The following is an 18,732-nucleotide window of genomic DNA, read 5'->3' as shown; positions in this document are numbered from 1 at the left end:
GTCAGAAGCGCCAACAATGGTACGGTCCTTAATTGACACAGACGGGGATAAGTCCACACCCAAGACCTCCATGTTTTGTTGCTTCTCTATCGACTTCCTGTCCGGTCTCGATTTACTTTTACCACATGGTTCTGTTCCACGATAGCAGATATAGCCAACCGTGCTCCGGTATCCCCCTATCTCTCGCAGGTGACAGGACATCACCCGACTTCTACCGATCTAAGCATGGCTAAGCATATATTCGATCCTGGACCTATACCGGTTAAAGGGTTAATATCTGGACAAGGAATGTACATGCATCAAGTGGTTTCATTCAACTCTTATAACCTAATGCAGCAATCATAAATACGTAAGTAAACATTTGTAAATTACTGGGAGACTTATAATGCTCCGGGGCTTGCCTCGCAGAAAGGAAGTAGGGCGGTGGTCAGGGCACTCTGGAAGCTCTTCAGGGTTCTACTCCACGCCTTCGGGAGCTGTGGCTTGCGGATCCTCCTGCGGGTTCCCTTCCTCTGCTTCTTCGAATTCCAGCAACGTGATCTCTTCCTCCGATCCTAGATGCATGAGTATGGTATAAGTATTACGAATGCATGTATGTTAACAAGTGCATCACGTTGTTCGAGTAGGTGCATATCTCTTCTCGATTATTACTTAACTACTTCTACAATGCATCGATTATGTCACGAACAGTAGCTACTTGTTTCACTCATAACTGGAGTTCTACAAATCCAAAAACAGTGATCCTAGACTTTCTGGAAAGCTTATCAAATTCTCCACAACTTTGTTATTAACCATTTTTACAGTCTTCATCAGTTTCAACATGCAACTCATCACATTCTAGAATCAGTCCAGAAACTATTTAACATGCAATGTAAAGTAAAAATACTTCTACTTCATGTAATCATTCAAAATTTGACAACCTAGACTCTACCACCAGTTTAAGCATACCAAATACAGTTAAGATGATGTAATGGTGAAGTCCAAACTATTTATTTAAATGCCTTTATTATTTTATTTAGATATCTAGGTTAAATAATAAACATATATCAGATGTACTTCATAAATTCTCAAAAATTTACAGTGCCTCACTAATGCTATCAAAGGACTACCATAAAAATTTCATGTCATTTTACTAAGTAGAACATTCTATATAAAAATGATAAGGCAGCAAGGCTTGAAATAGCATAAATGGAAAATCCTATTGAAAAGTGTCAAGCAACAGATTTCTTATTTTTCTTAATATCCATATGGTACTAGTATCACCTCCAATAAATCTCATGAATTTTGGACTTATAATTAATTTATAAAAAATCATGCAAGGATTAACTATTTATAAAAGAAAATCTATAACTATAGATCTACACATGCACTAGTCCTCAAATTTTTACCAGAGTTCACATATGCTAAGACTAGCTTACCACAAAAATTTCATAATTTTTGGAGCACAGAAACTCTAGATATAAAATAAACAAATTTGAATGCATTCAAAAGCACATTTGAAATCCCTATTTAAATCTCCAGAAATTTCTACTGTTGAAGCCAAGAACATATTTTTACTAAATACTACACTTCCTAAGCAACACAATCATATTTATTTCACAATTTTTGGAGCTACCAAACTGAAGATACAAATTTCACAAAACAAATCAAAAACTGGATTCAAAATGAGTTAGCCTTCACTACTGCTGTCGCTGACAGGTGGGACCCGCTGGTCAGGGGACCCCACGCGTTAGTGACACGAAACAGGGCAGCGGCGCTGCACAGCGCTGGCGCGGCCAGAGCTCGCCGACGGCGAACTCGCCGGCGGTGACATCATCACGGCATGACCTAGGTGACCTGGCGCATTGATTGAGCTACTTGGCCGGACCTATTGCCGACCCTAGAACTGACGGCGGCGGCCATGGCGGAACGGCGGGGCTGGACCACGGCGGTACGCTGGCATGGGCTACGGTGGCTCGAACGGACGCTGCGCCGAGCATCACCGAGCTACGGTGGAGCTATCTAGTGCCCTAACGCGGCCTGGGATGGATGGTGGCGATGTGGCCACGGAGACGGAGTCCGCGGCGGGGCTCCGGTGAGGGCGTACGCGATGCGGCGGCTTACCAAGTACGGCCAGCGAGCACGGGAGGGAGCAGTGGGTCGCTGAGGCACTAGTGGAGGCATTGCCGGGGTGGAGAAGCAGCGAGGGCGAGTTGGCGTTGGCTATGGCGACTGCGGAGGTGCGGCCGAGCTCGGCTGTCGCTGCGGCGAGGAAGACGGAGCAGAAATTGGGAAATGAGGCGCAGGGTGGCTCGGGCGGGCACTGGCGGTGATGAAGGCGCGCCTAGGCGCGTCGTGGCCTGTGCAGACAGAGCGCTGGCGACGCGTGGCCATCGCCGGGGACACGCGGCGCGCGGGTTCTGCCGGTGTCGGCCACTGAATGTTTGCGATTCAGTCGATTCAGTCGCGCGATGCAGTGCCTGACGACGTACTTTCGTGGAGCTTGATCTTCTAATCCGTGAAGTAATAGTGCACACAATCTACACCAAAGTTGTAGCTCTAAGTACCATCTGTAATTCATCTTAAACAATCAAGACCTAATTCGCAACGGTTAAGGAGAAAAATCGTGCTCAAAGTTGGCTTGTCAGGCTGTCGGTGTTCACGACTTAGCAAAAATTTGCTAAGTGTAGAATTGTGATTTCTCTGATTTTTGAAACCCAAATTCACACATGTTAGGAGCTGAATCAGTCAAAGGCCCAAAAATCAAAGTTGTTCCTTATGTCAAACACTACAACATTGCTTTAGTGAACTCCTCCATGCAAGGTCTCTAACACCTAGTTCAACTTTAGTCAAACATGTCACTTTGAAATCATGATACATATTCAAACCATGGCTAAATGACCAAACTAGCCCTAGCACTAAATACCAAAGTTGTTCCTAATGATATCCTAAGCATGTTTGAGCAATTTGCAAGGTCATCCTATCATTTCATGCAGTGGTCACTCATAGAGCTATCCAGGTCAACACATGAAATATCACTTAAATTCTTGATCATGAGATGTGGCCTTCATGAACAATGTTCCTTTTGTTAACCTAAGTGTGCCTAAGGTGTTTTAGTGACTAGCATTACCCACTTGCATTCATTTGTACAAGATCATATGCATAGGTTCCAAGAAACACGAGATAACAAGCAATGTTTCATATGTTTCGATCAAATGTTTCAATTGTAAATGATGATTTATAAATGCTTGATGCTCATGCTCATGTTATGCAAGTCAAGTTATGCAAGGCTAACACCCGAGGTGTTACAACTACTCGTTACTACAATGCAACTACGGTTCACGAATGAGTCAGGGTTGGAGCCATAGGTGGCTGGAACTGATCTTAGTTATACTTTGCAGTGTAACCCACCTTCAACGATTTCTTGGGAGTTTTCAAAACTCTAAATAATTTGAACCGAAAACTAATATATATATATTTGTATCTATTCAAAATTTAATTATGAAGTTGTTTATATAAACTCATGAATGATGGGAAAAAACGAGCGCATCTCGGGCAAGCATGCCATTAGCTTTACAGAACCTATAACACAAATGTCATGGCACGGCTACCCCAAGTTCAATTTGCCCATCTGAAAGTGCTTGTGATAATTCGCATCGGAACATCACTGGACGACCAGGATTTAGGAATCGGGGTGGACCGCACAAACGTTGGATGGCTTTTTTACCCTCACTGTTTACTCCCGCCCGCATGTATATTAAAAAAAGTTATCCCTTCGCTTTCTCCTCTCCATCCTTATCCCTTCCACGCTCCTCATCCCTTGCCACAGGAGCCTCCAATGCCTATAGATCCGGCGGCCCTCTCCCCCACCCCGACGAGATCCATGGGAGCACGAGCGTGATCCACTCATCTTCCGGCGAGATCTATGGAGGTGGTGCGGCGGTGTTGCAGGGGAGTTGGCGGCTCTCCCCTACCTCGGCACGACGCCCTCCCCACCCCGGCGGCGCCCTCTCTCACCCCGGCGACCAAGCTCCCCCCACCTCGACGGCCATGGCGCTCTCTGCCCCCTATCCCCCACCGTCGCCGCGCGAGCCAAGCCCGGTGCCAGTGGCGCTAGTGGTGGTGATGCTCGTGCGCGCCGCTGCTGCTGGTGCTGGGTGGTGCTCGCGCGCAGCCGCTAGCCGCCGACTCCCACCCCGTCGGCCTGAATCGACTGGCCCAAGCCTCTCTCCTTATTTTGCAAATATATGCTTCAATTGTTTTACACACATTAGAGGCATGTTGCAATTATTTCATATGGATATTGCAAAAGTAGATCAGGGGATGTTGCATATGTTACAAGTGTTTCAGAGGCATGTTGCAAGTGTTTGTTTAGACTGTTTTATCTGTTTCTAGACGTATGTTGCAAGCGTTTTGATCTGAATGTTGCGTATGTTTTCACACATATGTTGCAACAATATGTTCCAAAATGTTTCATCCGTTTAGCCTTCTATTGCAGCAAGTGTTTTTCATGTTGCAAGTTACAAGTGTACTGTCTAGATGTTACATATGTTTTCACACATATGTTGCAAGTGTATATTCCAGATGTTTTATCTGTTTCAGATGTATTTTGCATTTAATGTTTCATGTTGCACGTGTTTCCTGCCGTTTGGAGAGTCAGGGGCACTAGGGAATGGGGCACGACAAGCCGGTGGCGGGCAGCCGTGTTGTGCGGCGTGTTGGGTGCCAATGGTCGAGGGCACAACGGGGCGAGGTTGCGCCTACGGGGTCGAGGCAAACAGAAGGGGATGGGGGCGAGGCGCGCGGATGGGGGCAGATCAGGCACAGTCGTGCGGGCGGGCGTCCCATGGAATTCGTCGCCGCCCCCCGCCGGGTCCATCAAGGCCGTCCGTTTATTTGATTATTTGAATTACCAACGATCCAACAAGCACCATCGCGGCCCTGCCCGAGCTGTGCTGGCTTTCCCGATCCGCACGGCCGCCGCACCCCAATGCCCGTCCCCGGCGAGCCGTCTCCTCCGGCCTCGCCTCCACAGTACTCGGGCCTCCTCGCCGCTCGCTAAAGCTGTATATCTGGCGGCAACGCCCCTGCGGCTGTCTCCCTCTTGCCCACCCTCGCTCGCGCCGGCCTGCGTGCGCCGTTCCCGCTCCTCACCTCCCTCGCGGGCCTCCTCCTGCTCCGCCCAGCCGCGCCGTCCTTCCCCTCCCTGGCTGGCCGCCTCCTCCTCTACGTTCGCCTCGCGGACCTCAAGCGCCTCGTCCCCTGCTCCACTCAGCTGGCGGACCGCCTCCTTTCACTTAACTTCCTCCTCGGCCGCCCGCGTGACGCCCGCCGGCTGTTCACCAAAATGCCCCGACCCAGTGTCCACTCCTACAACGCCATGCTCGCTGTTTACGCGCGCCTGGCACTCGCGGCACCCGCTTCTGAGGTCTTTGCCTCCATGCCACACCGGGAACTCGTCTCTTACAACGCTGTTATGCTCGCGCTCGGGCATGGCGGCAAAGCGCAGGGAGCTGTGGAGCTGTACTCCGAGCTCCGAAACATGTACCCCTCCCTTGGGTACAGCCATCACACCTTCTTGGCGCTCCTTGTGGCCGGCGCCCAGCTCATGGATAGGGAGCTTGCCAGGCAATTCCATGGCATTTGGTGGTTCTCGGGTTCTTGTCTGATGTGAAAATTGCCAGCTCTCTTTGTCATGTGTGGACGGACGTACGCAAGGCGCAGGCGCGCCCGTGACGTACGCCGCGCGGCTGAGCGCGCAGAGCGCGCGGTCCACCAGCCCGAAGGGGCAACTTCCAGCGGCTAGAAATCAGGGATTGGATTAGAGGCTGTTTTGGTTAGTCCTATAATTAGGGGAATTCCTTCCATAGTTGGTTGAGCCATTGGCTATTTATTCCTGTAAGCAGGGAAGAATGAATTAAGCAAGATTAATCTCCTATTCTCTTCTTCCTCCACGCCTCCTAAGCCCAGCCGGTTGAGAGGGGTATAACCTCCGCCCTGGAAGACTCAGCCGGAGACTACGAGCTTCATAGTCGAGGGCCAGCTACCTTAAACTACAGTGCCCTTGACAACCTGGTATCACGGTCTCGTCGATCCTCTCCCACCCGCTCCTCCCGTTCCTCTTCCGCAGCCGCCCAGCCCGATTCCGCCGCACCCCCATCGCCCTCCTCAGCCGCGTCCGTCTCCCTCGCGCCAATCATGGCCGAGCCCTCCGCAGCCGACCTCATGGCAGCCATCAAGGCCCTCACCGACGACATGGCTACCATGAAGGCTGATATGGCCTCGCTGAAGAAGGAGAAGTCCGAGTCGTCCGCCGGCGGCGGCGGTGGCGATCGGCGCGCGGAAGGTCAGCACCCTGACTACCCGCCAAAGCACAAGAAGTGGGATTTCCCACGCTTCGACGGCACCACCGACCCCATGCTCTTCCTCAACAAATGCGACTCCTACTTCCGCCAACACCGTACCATGGCGGAGGAACGCGTGTGGCAGGCTTCCTACCACCTCGACGACGTCGCGCAGCTGTGGTATACCCAGCTCGAGGAGGACTCCGGCACGCCCACCTGGGCGTGCTTCAAGGAGTTCCTCAACCTGCGGTTCGGGCCGCCGCTCCGGTCGGCGCCGCTGTTCGAACTCACCGAGTGCCGGCGCACGGGCACCGTCGAGGAGTACTCCAACCGTTTTCAGGCGCTCCTGCCTCGTGCGGATCGGCTGGACGAGGAGCAGCGCGTCCAGCTCTACACCGGCGGTCTGCTGGCGCCGTTCAGCCATGCCGTTCGCCTCCACAACCCCGACTCGCTCGCCGCTGCCATGAGCATCGCGCGCCAGATCGAGCTGATGGAGGCCGAGCGCCCGACGCCGCCTGCGCCACGCGCGCCTGCGCGGGGCATCCTGCCTGCGCCCGCTCCCCGGGCCGCCCTGCCGCCACCACCACAGCCGCTGGCACTGCCTGCACCCCCGGCGGCCGCGCAGCCAGGCCGCGGTGACGGAAATCGCCGCCTCTCGCCCGAGGAGATGGCTGAGCGCCGCCGTCTCGGTCTCTGTTTCAACTGCAACGAGAAATACACTCGCGGCCATAACCGTTTTTGCAGGCGCATCTTCTTCCTGGAGGGTGTCGAGATTGACGACGTCGCGAACGAGGCGGCGGCGGCCGCGCCCGACGCCGAGGCCCCCTACTTTTCCCTTCAGGCCGTGGCTGGGGTCCCTGTGGCGGGTACCATGCAGATCCGCGTGGCCCTCGGCGCCGCAGCCCTCGTCGCTCTCCTCGACTCCGGCAGCACACATAACTTCATCTCGGAGGCAGCGGCCCGGCGTTCCGGCCTTCCTCTGCGCCAGCGCCCCCGCCTCACCGCCTTGGTCGCGAACGGCGAGCGCGTCACCTGCGACGGCGTCATCCGTGACGCCCCCCTGCTCATCGACGGCGTCGCGTTCCCGGCTGACCTCTTTGTCATGCCGCTGGCCGGGTACGACGTCGTCCTGGGGACACGGTGGCTGGGCGCGTGTGGGCCCATCGTCTGGGACCTCGGCAGCTGGCGCATGACGTTCCAGCACCAGGGGCGCCCAGTCTCCTGGACAGGCGTCGCCTGCCCTTCAGCACCGTCCCTGGGCGCCACCTCGGAGGCCGGCCCTCTCCTCGACGCACTGCTGCACGCGTACGGGGGGCTCTTCGCGGACCCGGCGGGTCTGCCCCCCAAACGCGCGCACGACCACCGCATCACCCTGAAGCCCGGCGCCCAGCCCGTCGCCGTACGGCCCTATCGGTACCCGGCGGCGCACAAGGACGAGTTGGAGCGGCAGTGCGCCGCTATGATCGAGCAGGGGATCGTCCGCCGCAGCGACTCGCCCTTCTCGTCGCCGGTCCTCCTCGTCAAAAGGCCGGACGGTTCGTGGCGTTTCTGCGTCGACTACAGGGCGCTCAATGCGCTCACCGTCAAGGACGCCTTTCCGATCCCGGTGGTTGACGAGCTCCTCGACGAGCTCCATGGCGCTAAGTTCTTCACCAAGCTGGACCTCAGGTCCGGGTACCATCAGGTGCGGATGCGGCCGGAAGATGTTCGCAAGACGGCGTTCCGCACCCACGATGGCCTCTACGAGTTCCTGGTGATGGCATTCGGGCTATGCAATGCTCCGGCAACGTTCCAGAGCCTGATGAATGACGTGCTCCGGCCGTTTCTCCGTCGTTTCGTTCTGGTATTTTTTGATGATATTCTTATCTACAGCAGGACATGGGCAGATCACCTCCGTCATCTTCGGGCCGTCCTCGACGAACTGCGACACCACCAGCTCTTCGTCAAGCGCTCCAAATGTTCCTTTGGAGCCCCCTCCGTCGCCTACCTCGGCCACATCATCTCTGCGCAGGGGGTGGCCATGGACCCGGCCAAGGTGTAGGCAATCCACGACTGGCCGGCTCCGCGCTCGGTGCGGGCAGTACGCGGCTTCCTCGGTCTGGCGGGCTACTACCGCAAGTTCGTCCACAGCTACGGGGCACTTGCTGCACCACTGTCGGGGCTCCTCAAGAAGGAGGGCTTCTCCTGGGACGACGCGGCAGCCTCGGCGTTCGCGGCTCTCAAAGCCGCCATCACGGCCGCCCCCGTCCTCGCCATGCCAGACTTCACCAAGCTGTTCACCGTCGAGTGCGACGCGTCGACCGTCGGGTTTGGGGCGGTCCTGACTCAGGAAGGCCACCCGGTCGCCTTCTTCAGCCGGCCAGTGGCGCCCCGCCACCGCGCGCTGGCCGCCTACGAGCGCGAACTTATCGGCCTCGTCCAGGCCGTACGGCACTGGCGGCCGTATCTCTGGGGGCGGCGCTTCATCGTCAAGACGGACCACTACAGCCTGAAGTATCTTCTCGACCAGCGCCTCGCCACGATCCCTCAGCACCACTGGGTCGGCAAGCTCTTGGGCTTCGACTTCTCGGTGAAGTACCGCTCCGGCGCCACAAACATCGTCGCTGACGCCCTCTCCCGCCGCTACACCGAAGAGGGGGAGGTCATGGCGATCTCGGCGCCCCGCTTCGACCTCATCGACCGTCTGCGCCATGCCCAAGCCACCGACCCGGCCCTGGTCGCCCTCTACACCGAGGTCCGTGCGGGCGCTCGCGCTGCCCCCTGGGCGCTGGTGGATGGCATGGTCACCTACGACGGCCGCCTCTACATCCCACCCGCGTCGCCGCTACTCCAGGAGGTCGTGGCAGCCGTCCACAACGATGGCCACGAAGGCATCCACCGCACTCTCCATCGACTTCGGCGAGATTTCCACTTCCCCAACATGCGCCGCATCGTGCAGGAGTTCGTGCAGGCCTGCCGTACCTACCAGCAGTACAAGTCGGACCACCTCCGGCCGGCGGGGCTGCTGCAGCCGCTACCATTGCCATCCGCGGTCTGGGCCGACATCGGCATCGACTTCATCGAGGCGCTACCCAAGGTGCAGGGCAAGACAGTCATCCTCTCCGTGGTGGACCGCTTCAGCAAGTACTGTCACTTCATCCCGTTGGCACACCCCTACACCGCGGAGTCCGTCGCCCAGGCTTTCTTCGCCGACATCGTTCGCCTCCATGGTGTCCCACAGTCCATTGTCTCGGACCGCGATCCGGTGTTTACGTCGGCGTTCTGGCAGGAGCTTATGCGGCTCACCGGGACAAAGCTCTTCATGTCATCCGCCTTCCATCCGCAGACGGACGGACAGACCGAGGCCGCCAACCGCGTCATCGTCATGTACTTGCGCTGTTTCTCCGGTGACCGTCCGCGCCAGTGGCTCAGGTGGCTGCCATGGGCGGAGTACATCTACAACACCGCCTACCAGTCCTCTCTCCGCGACACGCCGTTCCGGGTGGTCTACGGCCGGGATCCCCCGACCATTCGCTCCTATGAGCCGGGCGAGACCCGGGTGGCCGCGGTGGCTCAGGAGATGGAGGAGCGCGCTGCCTTCCTCGACGACGTCCGCTATCGCCTGGAGCAGGCTCAGGTGGCACAGAAGCGCATCTACGACCGGCACCATCGCCCGGTGTCCTTCCAGGTCGGCGACTGGGCTTGGCTGCGCCTTCGGCAGCGCGCTGCGGCGTCCCTCCCCAACGCGCCCAAGGGGAAGCTCAAGCCTCGCTATATCGGGCCGTATCAGGTCCTGGAGTTGATCAACGAGGTGGCTGTCCGCCTCCAGCTGCCTCCCGGAGCACGGCTGCACGACGTGTTCCACATCGGCGTCCTCAGGAAGTTCGTCGGAACACCGCCGGCTACCCCTCCACCACTACCCCCACTACGGCACGGGGCTGCTGTTCCTGCACCAGCCAAGGTCGCCAAGGCCCGGATCGCCAGGGGCGTGCGCCAGCTGCTCGTCGAATGGCAGGGCGAGCCACCATCTGCTGCTACCTGGGAGGATCTGGATGACTTCCGCTCTCGGTTTTCGGCTTTTCAGCTCGAGGACGAGCTGGACTTCGAGGTGGGGAGAGATGTCATGTGTGGACGGACGTACGCAAGGCGCAGGCGCGCCCGCGACGTACGCCGCGCGGCTGAGCGCGCAGAGCGCGCGGTCCACCAGCCCGAAGGGGCAACTTCCGGTGGCTAGAAATCAGGGATTGGATTAGAGGCTGTTTTGGTTAGTCCTATAATTAGGGGAATTCCTTCCATAGTTGGTTGAGCCATTGGCTATTTATTCCTGTAAGCAGGGAAGAATGAATTAAGCAAGATTAATCTCCTATTCTCTTCTTCCTCCACGCCTCCTAAGCCCAGCCGGTTGAGAGGGGTATAACCTCCGCCCTGGAAGACTCAGCCGGAGACTACGAGCTTCGTAGTCGAGGGCCAGCTACCTTAAACTACAGTGCCCTTGACACTCTTCTTGATGTTTATAGAAAATGCCATTGTGTTGATGATGCTAGGAAGCTGTTTGACGAGATGCATATCAAGGATGTGCATATGTGGACGACAGTAGTTTGTGCCTGTGCTGAAGATGGCCAACTGGCTACCGCTCGTCAGCTCTTTGATCAGATGCCAGAGAGGAATGCATTTTCATGGAATGCCCTCATCGAGGGATATGTTTGCCATGGGCATCCAATGGATGCACTGAATATGTTTCTACACTTGATGAAGGAAGGTTTGGAGCCAGATCAAATCACCTTGGGTTGTTGCCTGAGTGCTTGTGCAGCTATGCGTTCACTGAAACTTGGGCAGCAGATCCATGGAATGTTGCTAAGTGTGGTTTTGATCGAAGTGCAATGATCATTAGCTCAATCATTGACATGTATTCAAAATGCAGCTTTTTGTCTGGTGCCATAGAGGTGTTCAGCCTAACAGGTAGGGAAAGGAAGAATGCAGTGTTATGGAATGTCATGTTGTCTGCTCTGTGTCATCATGGTCATGAATAGGATGCGATTGGATTGTTTGTTCAGATGATTCATGAAAGACAGAAGCCTGATGCTAATACATTCTTTCTGGTTTTGACGGCTTGCTGCCACTGCGGCCTAGTTGAAGAAGGGATGAATTTTTTTGATTTGATGAGTGAGAGATACAGGATTGTTCCAGGACAAGAGCACTATTTTTGTATGGTTGATTTGGTTAGCCATGCATCATCTTGAATGGATCAAAAGCTCACCATTTAGTTTTAACGTACGAGTTTGGGAAGTTCTTGTTAGGAATTGCACCATACATGGGAACATTGAATTGTTGAATAAGGTAGAGGAGCAACTGGCTAGATTGGACCATCCAGAATGAATGGATGGTTGTTCTTAGTTTGACTTATGAGGTTGAAGGATGGTCATGCTTGTTCGATGCACAGGAGCCATTCATTTCGATAAGCAGAGATAAGACGACAACAACTGCATCCCGCAGAATTCATGACTGTATTGATCCAAAAGAAACCTCAATGAGGGGGTCAAGTGGACATCGGAATTATGATGTGTTCGGCACAATTGAAAAATAGATCATTGTAAGGACTATTCAAGGAATATTCTCAAATGAATGATGTCCTGCTGTTTGTCTTCCCAATTGATGGGGAATAAAAGGTAGAATTGCAACTTTTCTCAAGCGAACAATGTGCTGTCACATCACATGCTAACATACAGAAGGAACAGGGAATTTTGCATCATCTCCCAACTAATCTTCTTAAGAACGATGCAGGCTTTTCAATTTTTTTGTGCAATAATTTATATACATGTTATAGCTGCATGTATTCCAAGAATTCATTCAGGAATGATGTACAGATTCTCATTTTCTTTTCTCTCATTACAGCAAGAGAATATAATTATGTTTTTGTGGTACATGAAACAAATAATCACTTTGATTGCAAATTATGATATACTTCTGGACCATTTGCATAAATCTTTTGTTCTGAATAAGGGAACAAGATGTGACAAGCCACTGGTCCTCCAAAAAAAAAAGAGAAAGCTACTCTTTAATCCTCAAGGAGATCGTTCTGTTCTTCGACAGATTGCATGTCAGCTGGCTCAGGAATCTGGATAAAAGTATTTACATTGTTGATCTCCGAATATTTTTCTGCCACATCCTGACGAGCATAGAAAAGGAAACCTCAAATTAAGAGCAATAGCAATTATATTCTATATACCCTTCTTAGATCTAAAGACGTACACTTTGGAATTCTTACCGTATATGCATGTACCACTGGCAAACATTTCTCAACATCACAAAAACAATATATCCTTTCATACATTTTATAATATTTCTTTTCACAAGAGTACATGCCACTTGAAACAAAGAATCAACACACTGTCAAAAGCAAATGGTTTTATTCAATTAAGCCAATAGGTCAATAACTAGAAAAGGACATGTCTAGATGTCCTGCATTTACATGGGACAGCATGAGAATACAAGTGAAGCTAATCCCACACTAATCAAATTCATATATGTACATCTCAAATCCCATACTTTAATGATACCATTTTAGTTCACAGATACTATATGTGCGCTCATTTTGAACATACATGTACTCCATTCTCCAAGACAAAAAATGTTCTATACCACTACATATTCTACTAAGCAGAGTTTACTCTGATTTTCCTAGCCAAGTATATAGATGGTTCTGGGTCCATTCAGCAAATATTTGTGCAACTAAATTGCATATTTGGTGCTCTCTTCCATATTTGTGAACCTTCGAGCTCTTCACTCTGTATCTTGTACTTTTTCAGGTCTTGATGTTCTTGCTTAGTACGGGGACACAATCTTGTACTCCCTCCATTTTTTTTACACGTCGTATTAGTTTTTTTCTTAAGTTAAACATTCTTAAATCTTAACTTTGACTATCAATTTAACTTAGGACAAAACTAATACAACATGTAAAAACACAGAGTATGTTTTTGAAAAATTCCCATTGCACATTTGAGCCATCTGCTAATATGTTGACCTGGAAGATGCAGGAGGTCATTTATAATGCTTTTCCCAAACTGGCACAGAATACACTAGAGTTCCCAGAACAAAAGAAAGCAGGAAAGTGGATGCGGCATAAACAAAGGCCCTGGCAATCTGCCCGCTTCTTCTCATTGTATACACTTCAGCAGCAAAAGTAGACACTGTGCTCAAGCAACCAAGGAAGCCAAGCTGTATTCCACTAATAATAGTTGTCGATCGCTCTGTATGTACCTGTAAGAAAAATCAAACGAATCAGATATACAGGCTAATGTATGGAAGAGTCAATATACCCACAACAAATCGTGAATTTGTATGAAAAATTATTTGGCCATACCGCTTTGGAGGTTACAGCAAGAATGGCCATGATGCCTGCAGCAAGAACATTGGCTACCAGGGTCCCAATGGGCAGCCATTTCAAGGATCTCTGCTTGCCAATTCCCTGGCCATTGAGCCTTGCCAGGTACCAGCGTAGCCAAACTCCTGGAGGTGCTACCGAACAGCCCATCCAAAGGACAGCACCGTCAGCAAGACTATGCATCTTTACTACAGTCAACACTATGCTCAAAATCCAAAAGAAAGACATCAAAATTATCATCACTGACAAAATCACAAACTGCTTAGTCCTGGTATCCACCCTCCAGTGCTTCCAGTCATATTTGTGACCTATCAAACTCTTCTCCGTGATGTATTTCAGGATCAAACTCCGTAGGCGCTCACCCGTCTCAGCACCAATCGTGATGGATTCATTGACAATGAACATCCCTGAATCAATGTTGTTAGCCATCAGAAGGATTATTTTCTTCCTATTTTTGGTTTGATAATATCTAATTCAGGACATATTGCACTTTATCATAAAAATGATGATGAGATACCTAGTACTACGCCCGCTATAGCATATACCCAGTGGCCTTTGGAAGACAAACCAACCATTTTCTGGTTCCACCCACTGAAGGTTGTAAGGCTTCCCATGTATCCAGTTGTGATTCCGACGATAAGATGGTCAGATATGTATCGTATATCAGCCTTGAATATGATACCAAACCAGCCCATCAAGAAAGATCCAAGCTGGCCCAAGAAATTTGGCAATCAACATGAGTTAGTACATATCAAATCCCCTGTAGTTTCTCTACAACTCAAGGTGTAACTTTAACACTAAAAGGATTGCGCATACCATATTAGATGGAAGGTCAGGGTAAAGCGGGCTTTGGTCTGAGGTGAGTGCCAAGCAGTCTGGGCCAAACAGCTTTTGGAGCCCATACCTTGTGAATACCTGATTAGTTATTTAAAAGCATAATTAGTCCAAGGGAACTGGAATAATGCAAGATAGGTAATCATCCTCTAATAGCAATCTTGCCAGATCCTTCAATGATCTAGACATCCACACATCAGTACTTGGTGCTGGCAGACACCTAAGTTGGTACAGTATGTGCTCAAAAGTATCAATGTAAGATTTCTCTAAATTTCAATGGTCCAGGACCTCCATTAGTAAAAGCATGAAACACCAAGTGTTGCAACATTACATTAGATCAGCATAGATTAAGTAAGAGCTACCACAAAGAACCTCATGCAAAATGTTGGAGAGTTACCCCGAAAAAGCCAAAGACAGCTAAATGGATCATGTAAGCAGCATAGTCGAGCCTCAGAGAAAGCTTATATGGTTCAACCTAGAGCAAACCAAAGCATTGTTATGTTAGCACATATAGCATAAAATACAACCTTTCAGCAATATATCAATGGATAAGCAGCTGCTCAACTCAATTACTATCTTTACCTTGGTAGATGAATCTGCTAGGACGTTAGAAATAGTAGTATCTTTTGTCTCTGCTGAAGATGCAGGTGCTGATGCAAATTTGTTGCTGTTTTGCTTTATTGCATCATCTGGAAGAGGGCCAATCTTATGATGCTCAGAGATTCTTGCTGTATCCTCATCAACATCGCCTTCGGGTGATAGAACACGACCACTTTCGATGAGCTGAGCCAGAACTGAGCTATCGATGTCTCCTAGCAATTGATCCGCCGACTGAAGAGAATGCCTCATCGAGCTCAGTATGGAGTCCCCCATATCCCTTGAGAGGCTGATGGATCCCCTTGAGCCCTGTCTGCTGCTTCTCCTGCTTAACATTGAGCCAGACCTACTAGCTAACGGAGGACCAGTGGAATCCATAGATGTGCTTCTCGCATAACCCAGGTTATTTCCCTCAGAAACATTGCTCCTAGCTGAGGAGCTCTCCATTCTTTGTCAGGATTGTTTCTTCGGCTACAAAGACAGATAACAACCCTGCACAAAAAGTCAATGTTATGACATGAGTCAGTAATCCATGATCCATAATTTTCCTTTCTTTTCTTCATTTAAAATTCACAGGCCATATAAATTATGGAAGCATGGGAACCAAACAATGAGTAGGGCAAAAAGATAGGATTTGGTACGTTTTTGTAGGTATCTGGACAAATCACATCACAGCTCTGAAGACGGAGGAGACTGGAGAGTCGTGTTTATAGGCAACATTTTTTTTTCTTCAGTCAAATCAAATAGTTCGCAGTACATGTACGTCACTATTCTCCAAACATCGAAATGGAACTTTTATGAAAGAAAGAAAAATGGGAACCGTCCGGAGTTCCTGAAAGGGACAGGGAACTTTACCGGGAACACATATGGCACACGCGAAAAAAATTGTAGGAGCGAGAAAGGACACCTAAACGAAGACCAGAAACAGATAATTAGTTTAATCAAAAAGTAAGGGTGGAAAAGAAGAAAATATAAACATATCTGAAACCGTGACAGCGCCTTTGAAGCGAGCGAAACAAGTGGCGTCTTCTGATTACTCTGCTACTGAATTGAATAGATAGACTAAAAGAAAAGTATCGATCCCGCTAAAGGTGCCTGCCTTTGACATCTCGATACTGATTGTTTGATTGTGAGTAATCAACTGGTCTAGTCTAATCGCGATGCCAATTGTTAATTAACAAGTAGCCTAATCTAACCAGTGCCCGGTGCCTTTTAGCTCTAAAGGTTCCATGGTCAAGTAAGGTGGGAGGAAGATCAGCAGGACGGACGAACCTCACGTGGCCACACCTACCTAGTTTCGATGCTTGCATCTCGGTCTCTCTCTCTCCGTCTCTTGTTCATCCATGCATGGAGATGAAGAGAGATGGGCCAGAGGAGAAGAAGATCTGAGAGATCTACACATAATTGAAAACACTAGTCTAATCGCGATGCCAATTGTTAATTAACAAGTAGCCTAATCTAACCAGTGCCCGGTGCCTTTTAGCTCTAAAGGTTCCATGGTCAAGTAAGGTGGGAGGAAGATCAGCAGGATGGACGAACCTCACGTGGCCACACCTACCTAGTTTCGATGCTTGCATCTCGGTCTCTCTCTCCGTCTCTTGTTCATCCATGCATGGACATGAAGAGAGATGGGCCAGAGGAGAAGAAGATCTGAGAGATCTTCGGAGCAGCTGGATGCACGGGGAACAACGGGAAAGACGAGCTCCAAGAATTACCTTGGTTTGGATTTGGGAACTCGAGGAGGAGGGAGGAAGCGACTGGCGAGCCGACGGTGGGTGGCGCGGCCGGGCCTTCTCTCTGTCTCCTCGGTCCTCGTCTTCAGACTTGAGGTCTCGTCCACGTCAGCAGTTAGGCAGGGCAATGTTTTATAGTGCTGCTTCTCTTCCCTCCCTTTTATATTATATAAGAAAAAATGTTCCTGGCCATACTAGTATGATTCGCCAAGCTGTATGCCTGTATGGCACAGTAAAAGAATAAGCTAAAATGTTAAATGGTGGCATTAGCCGCAAGAAAAAGCGTTAAAATTAACATGTTAAATGGTGGCAGTAGCTGGAAGAAAAATCGTTAAAATTAACTCAAGTAAGTGACAGGGCCTAAGATTTTGAGGTTGGGTATTCAAAATGTAAAGCCTAATATTCAGTATGTATAATACCGCATAGACGTAATTACATAATATATATATATCAAATATATAACACATAATTGAAAACTCTTCCTCTTCATGGTTCAGATCTAAAAATGAAAACATGGAATCACCTAGATAGCCAATTTCACTTACACTAAGCGCGTGTTTAGTTGGCTGGATTTTAGAATTTGGGCTATCGTAGCACTTTCGTTTTTATTTGGCAATTAGTGTTCAATCATGGACTAATTAGGCTCAAAACGTTTATCTCGCAATTTCCAACTAAACTGTGCGATTAGTTTTTTTCCGTCTACATTTAATGTTCCATACACGTATCGCAAGATTCGATGTGATAGGTACTGTAGCACTTTTTGGGAAAAAAATTTTTGAAACTAAACAAGGGCTAAGGCGTGCGCCGGGCATTGGTCTATGCTCTGCAGGACGCCCGAACAGAACCCGTTGGACGCCCCGAAGCCTGAGCACACCGGTCACCGGGCGCGCGCCGTGGAGCCAGCTCCCACCCTTGCGGCGTGGAGCCGCTTCGACGCAACGGCGCCTCGCGCCCCCGCTAAGGATGGCAATGGGTAAATCTCCATCGGGTATGGCCACTCCAGACCCATCCCGCCATAAAAATTTGGTACCATCAGAATACCCATATCCATCATGAGTGGGGAATTTTTCCTAGACCCATACCCGGCCAGGTAAATCATACCCGTCGAGTCACCCGTACCCGCCAATAATTTATTCATGCACATGAAAATCAACAATTCAACAGCAATCACCACTAACCAGAGCACACAAAATTAGACAAATAATAGCATATAATAATATCTTCTACAAATTAAGATTCCTTTCTATTTAGTTTCTCCTCTACATTAGTCATGATTAATGTAGAAGTTATTGATTATAGACATGGTTTCGGGAACTTCCAAGTGGAGTATTGGACTCGTTGACTCCAGAACAAGTGATGCACTGCAACACTGAAGAAGAGTGTAGCCATCTTGCAAGTACCCTACCTTCTATTAAAGCAGCATTACTTGAATGGGCCATCAATCTCATGGCAGATGCGGTGAAAAATGAAAGCTACAACAAGATGAATGCTCGCAACATTGCTATGGTTTTTGCACCAAATATGACCAAGGTTACTGGCAAGCATATTTGTTTCTCTCTACTGCATTACTTTTCAGAATATATAGTCTAACCACGGAGCATTGATCTCTTTCAAATGGCTGGGTATTTTTCACCTATGGGTAAACGGTTACGGGGACTGCTGGAACATACCCATATCCACGTACCCGATGGGTGATGGGTTTGATTTATTTACGTACCCATAGATAGTGTGTTTAGTCCATATTTAAACCCTAATAGAATAAATACCCGTTAGATATCAGGTCGAGGGTCGCTATCGCCATCTTTAGCCCCCGCCCGACGCCCGCCCTCGTGGCCTCACGTCCGCCTCCGGTTGCCTGCCGCGGAGCCGCGTCACGCCCGGCTGC

General features: G+C 50.2%; 1 protein-coding gene and 1 pseudogene across 6 annotated transcripts; both read right to left on the bottom strand.

The window, feature by feature from the left end:
- Nucleotides 1-6,473: 6,473 nt before the first annotated feature.
- LOC136462609 (uncharacterized) lies at nucleotides 6,474-9,015 on the bottom strand (annotated as a pseudogene).
- A 3,120-nt stretch (nucleotides 9,016-12,135) lies between these two features.
- On the bottom strand, nucleotides 12,136-16,983 carry LOC136540119 (fluoride export protein 1-like). Of its 6 annotated transcripts, XR_010779866.1 has the most exons (9): nucleotides 16,830-16,983; nucleotides 15,100-15,606; nucleotides 14,915-14,992; nucleotides 14,500-14,598; nucleotides 14,201-14,393; nucleotides 13,663-14,090; nucleotides 13,324-13,559; nucleotides 12,568-12,689; nucleotides 12,136-12,468 (listed from the first exon to the last, which is right to left on the bottom strand). XR_010779866.1 is itself a non-coding variant. In XM_066532128.1 (8 exons), exons 2-7 carry the CDS (start codon nucleotides 15,559-15,561, stop codon nucleotides 13,341-13,343), a joined length of 1,479 nt encoding a protein of 492 aa, XP_066388225.1. In that variant the 5' UTR covers nucleotides 15,562-15,606; nucleotides 16,830-16,983; the 3' UTR covers nucleotides 12,136-12,468; nucleotides 13,324-13,340. The 6 variants fall into 6 exon arrangements, 1 of the variants encoding a protein (XP_066388225.1); XR_010779865.1 differs by having other exon boundaries at nucleotides 12,568-13,559; XR_010779871.1 differs by lacking the exon at nucleotides 16,830-16,983 and adding an exon at nucleotides 16,673-16,823 and having other exon boundaries at nucleotides 12,568-13,559.
- Nucleotides 16,984-18,732: the final 1,749 nt, after the last annotated feature.

Source organism: Miscanthus floridulus, chromosome 1 (genome assembly GCF_019320115.1).
Source record: "Miscanthus floridulus cultivar M001 chromosome 1, ASM1932011v1, whole genome shotgun sequence".
NCBI lineage: Eukaryota > Viridiplantae > Streptophyta > Magnoliopsida > Poales > Poaceae > Miscanthus > Miscanthus floridulus.
The sequence above is the reverse complement of the archived record's forward strand: the minus strand, read 5'-3'. Positions and strand labels throughout refer to the sequence as shown.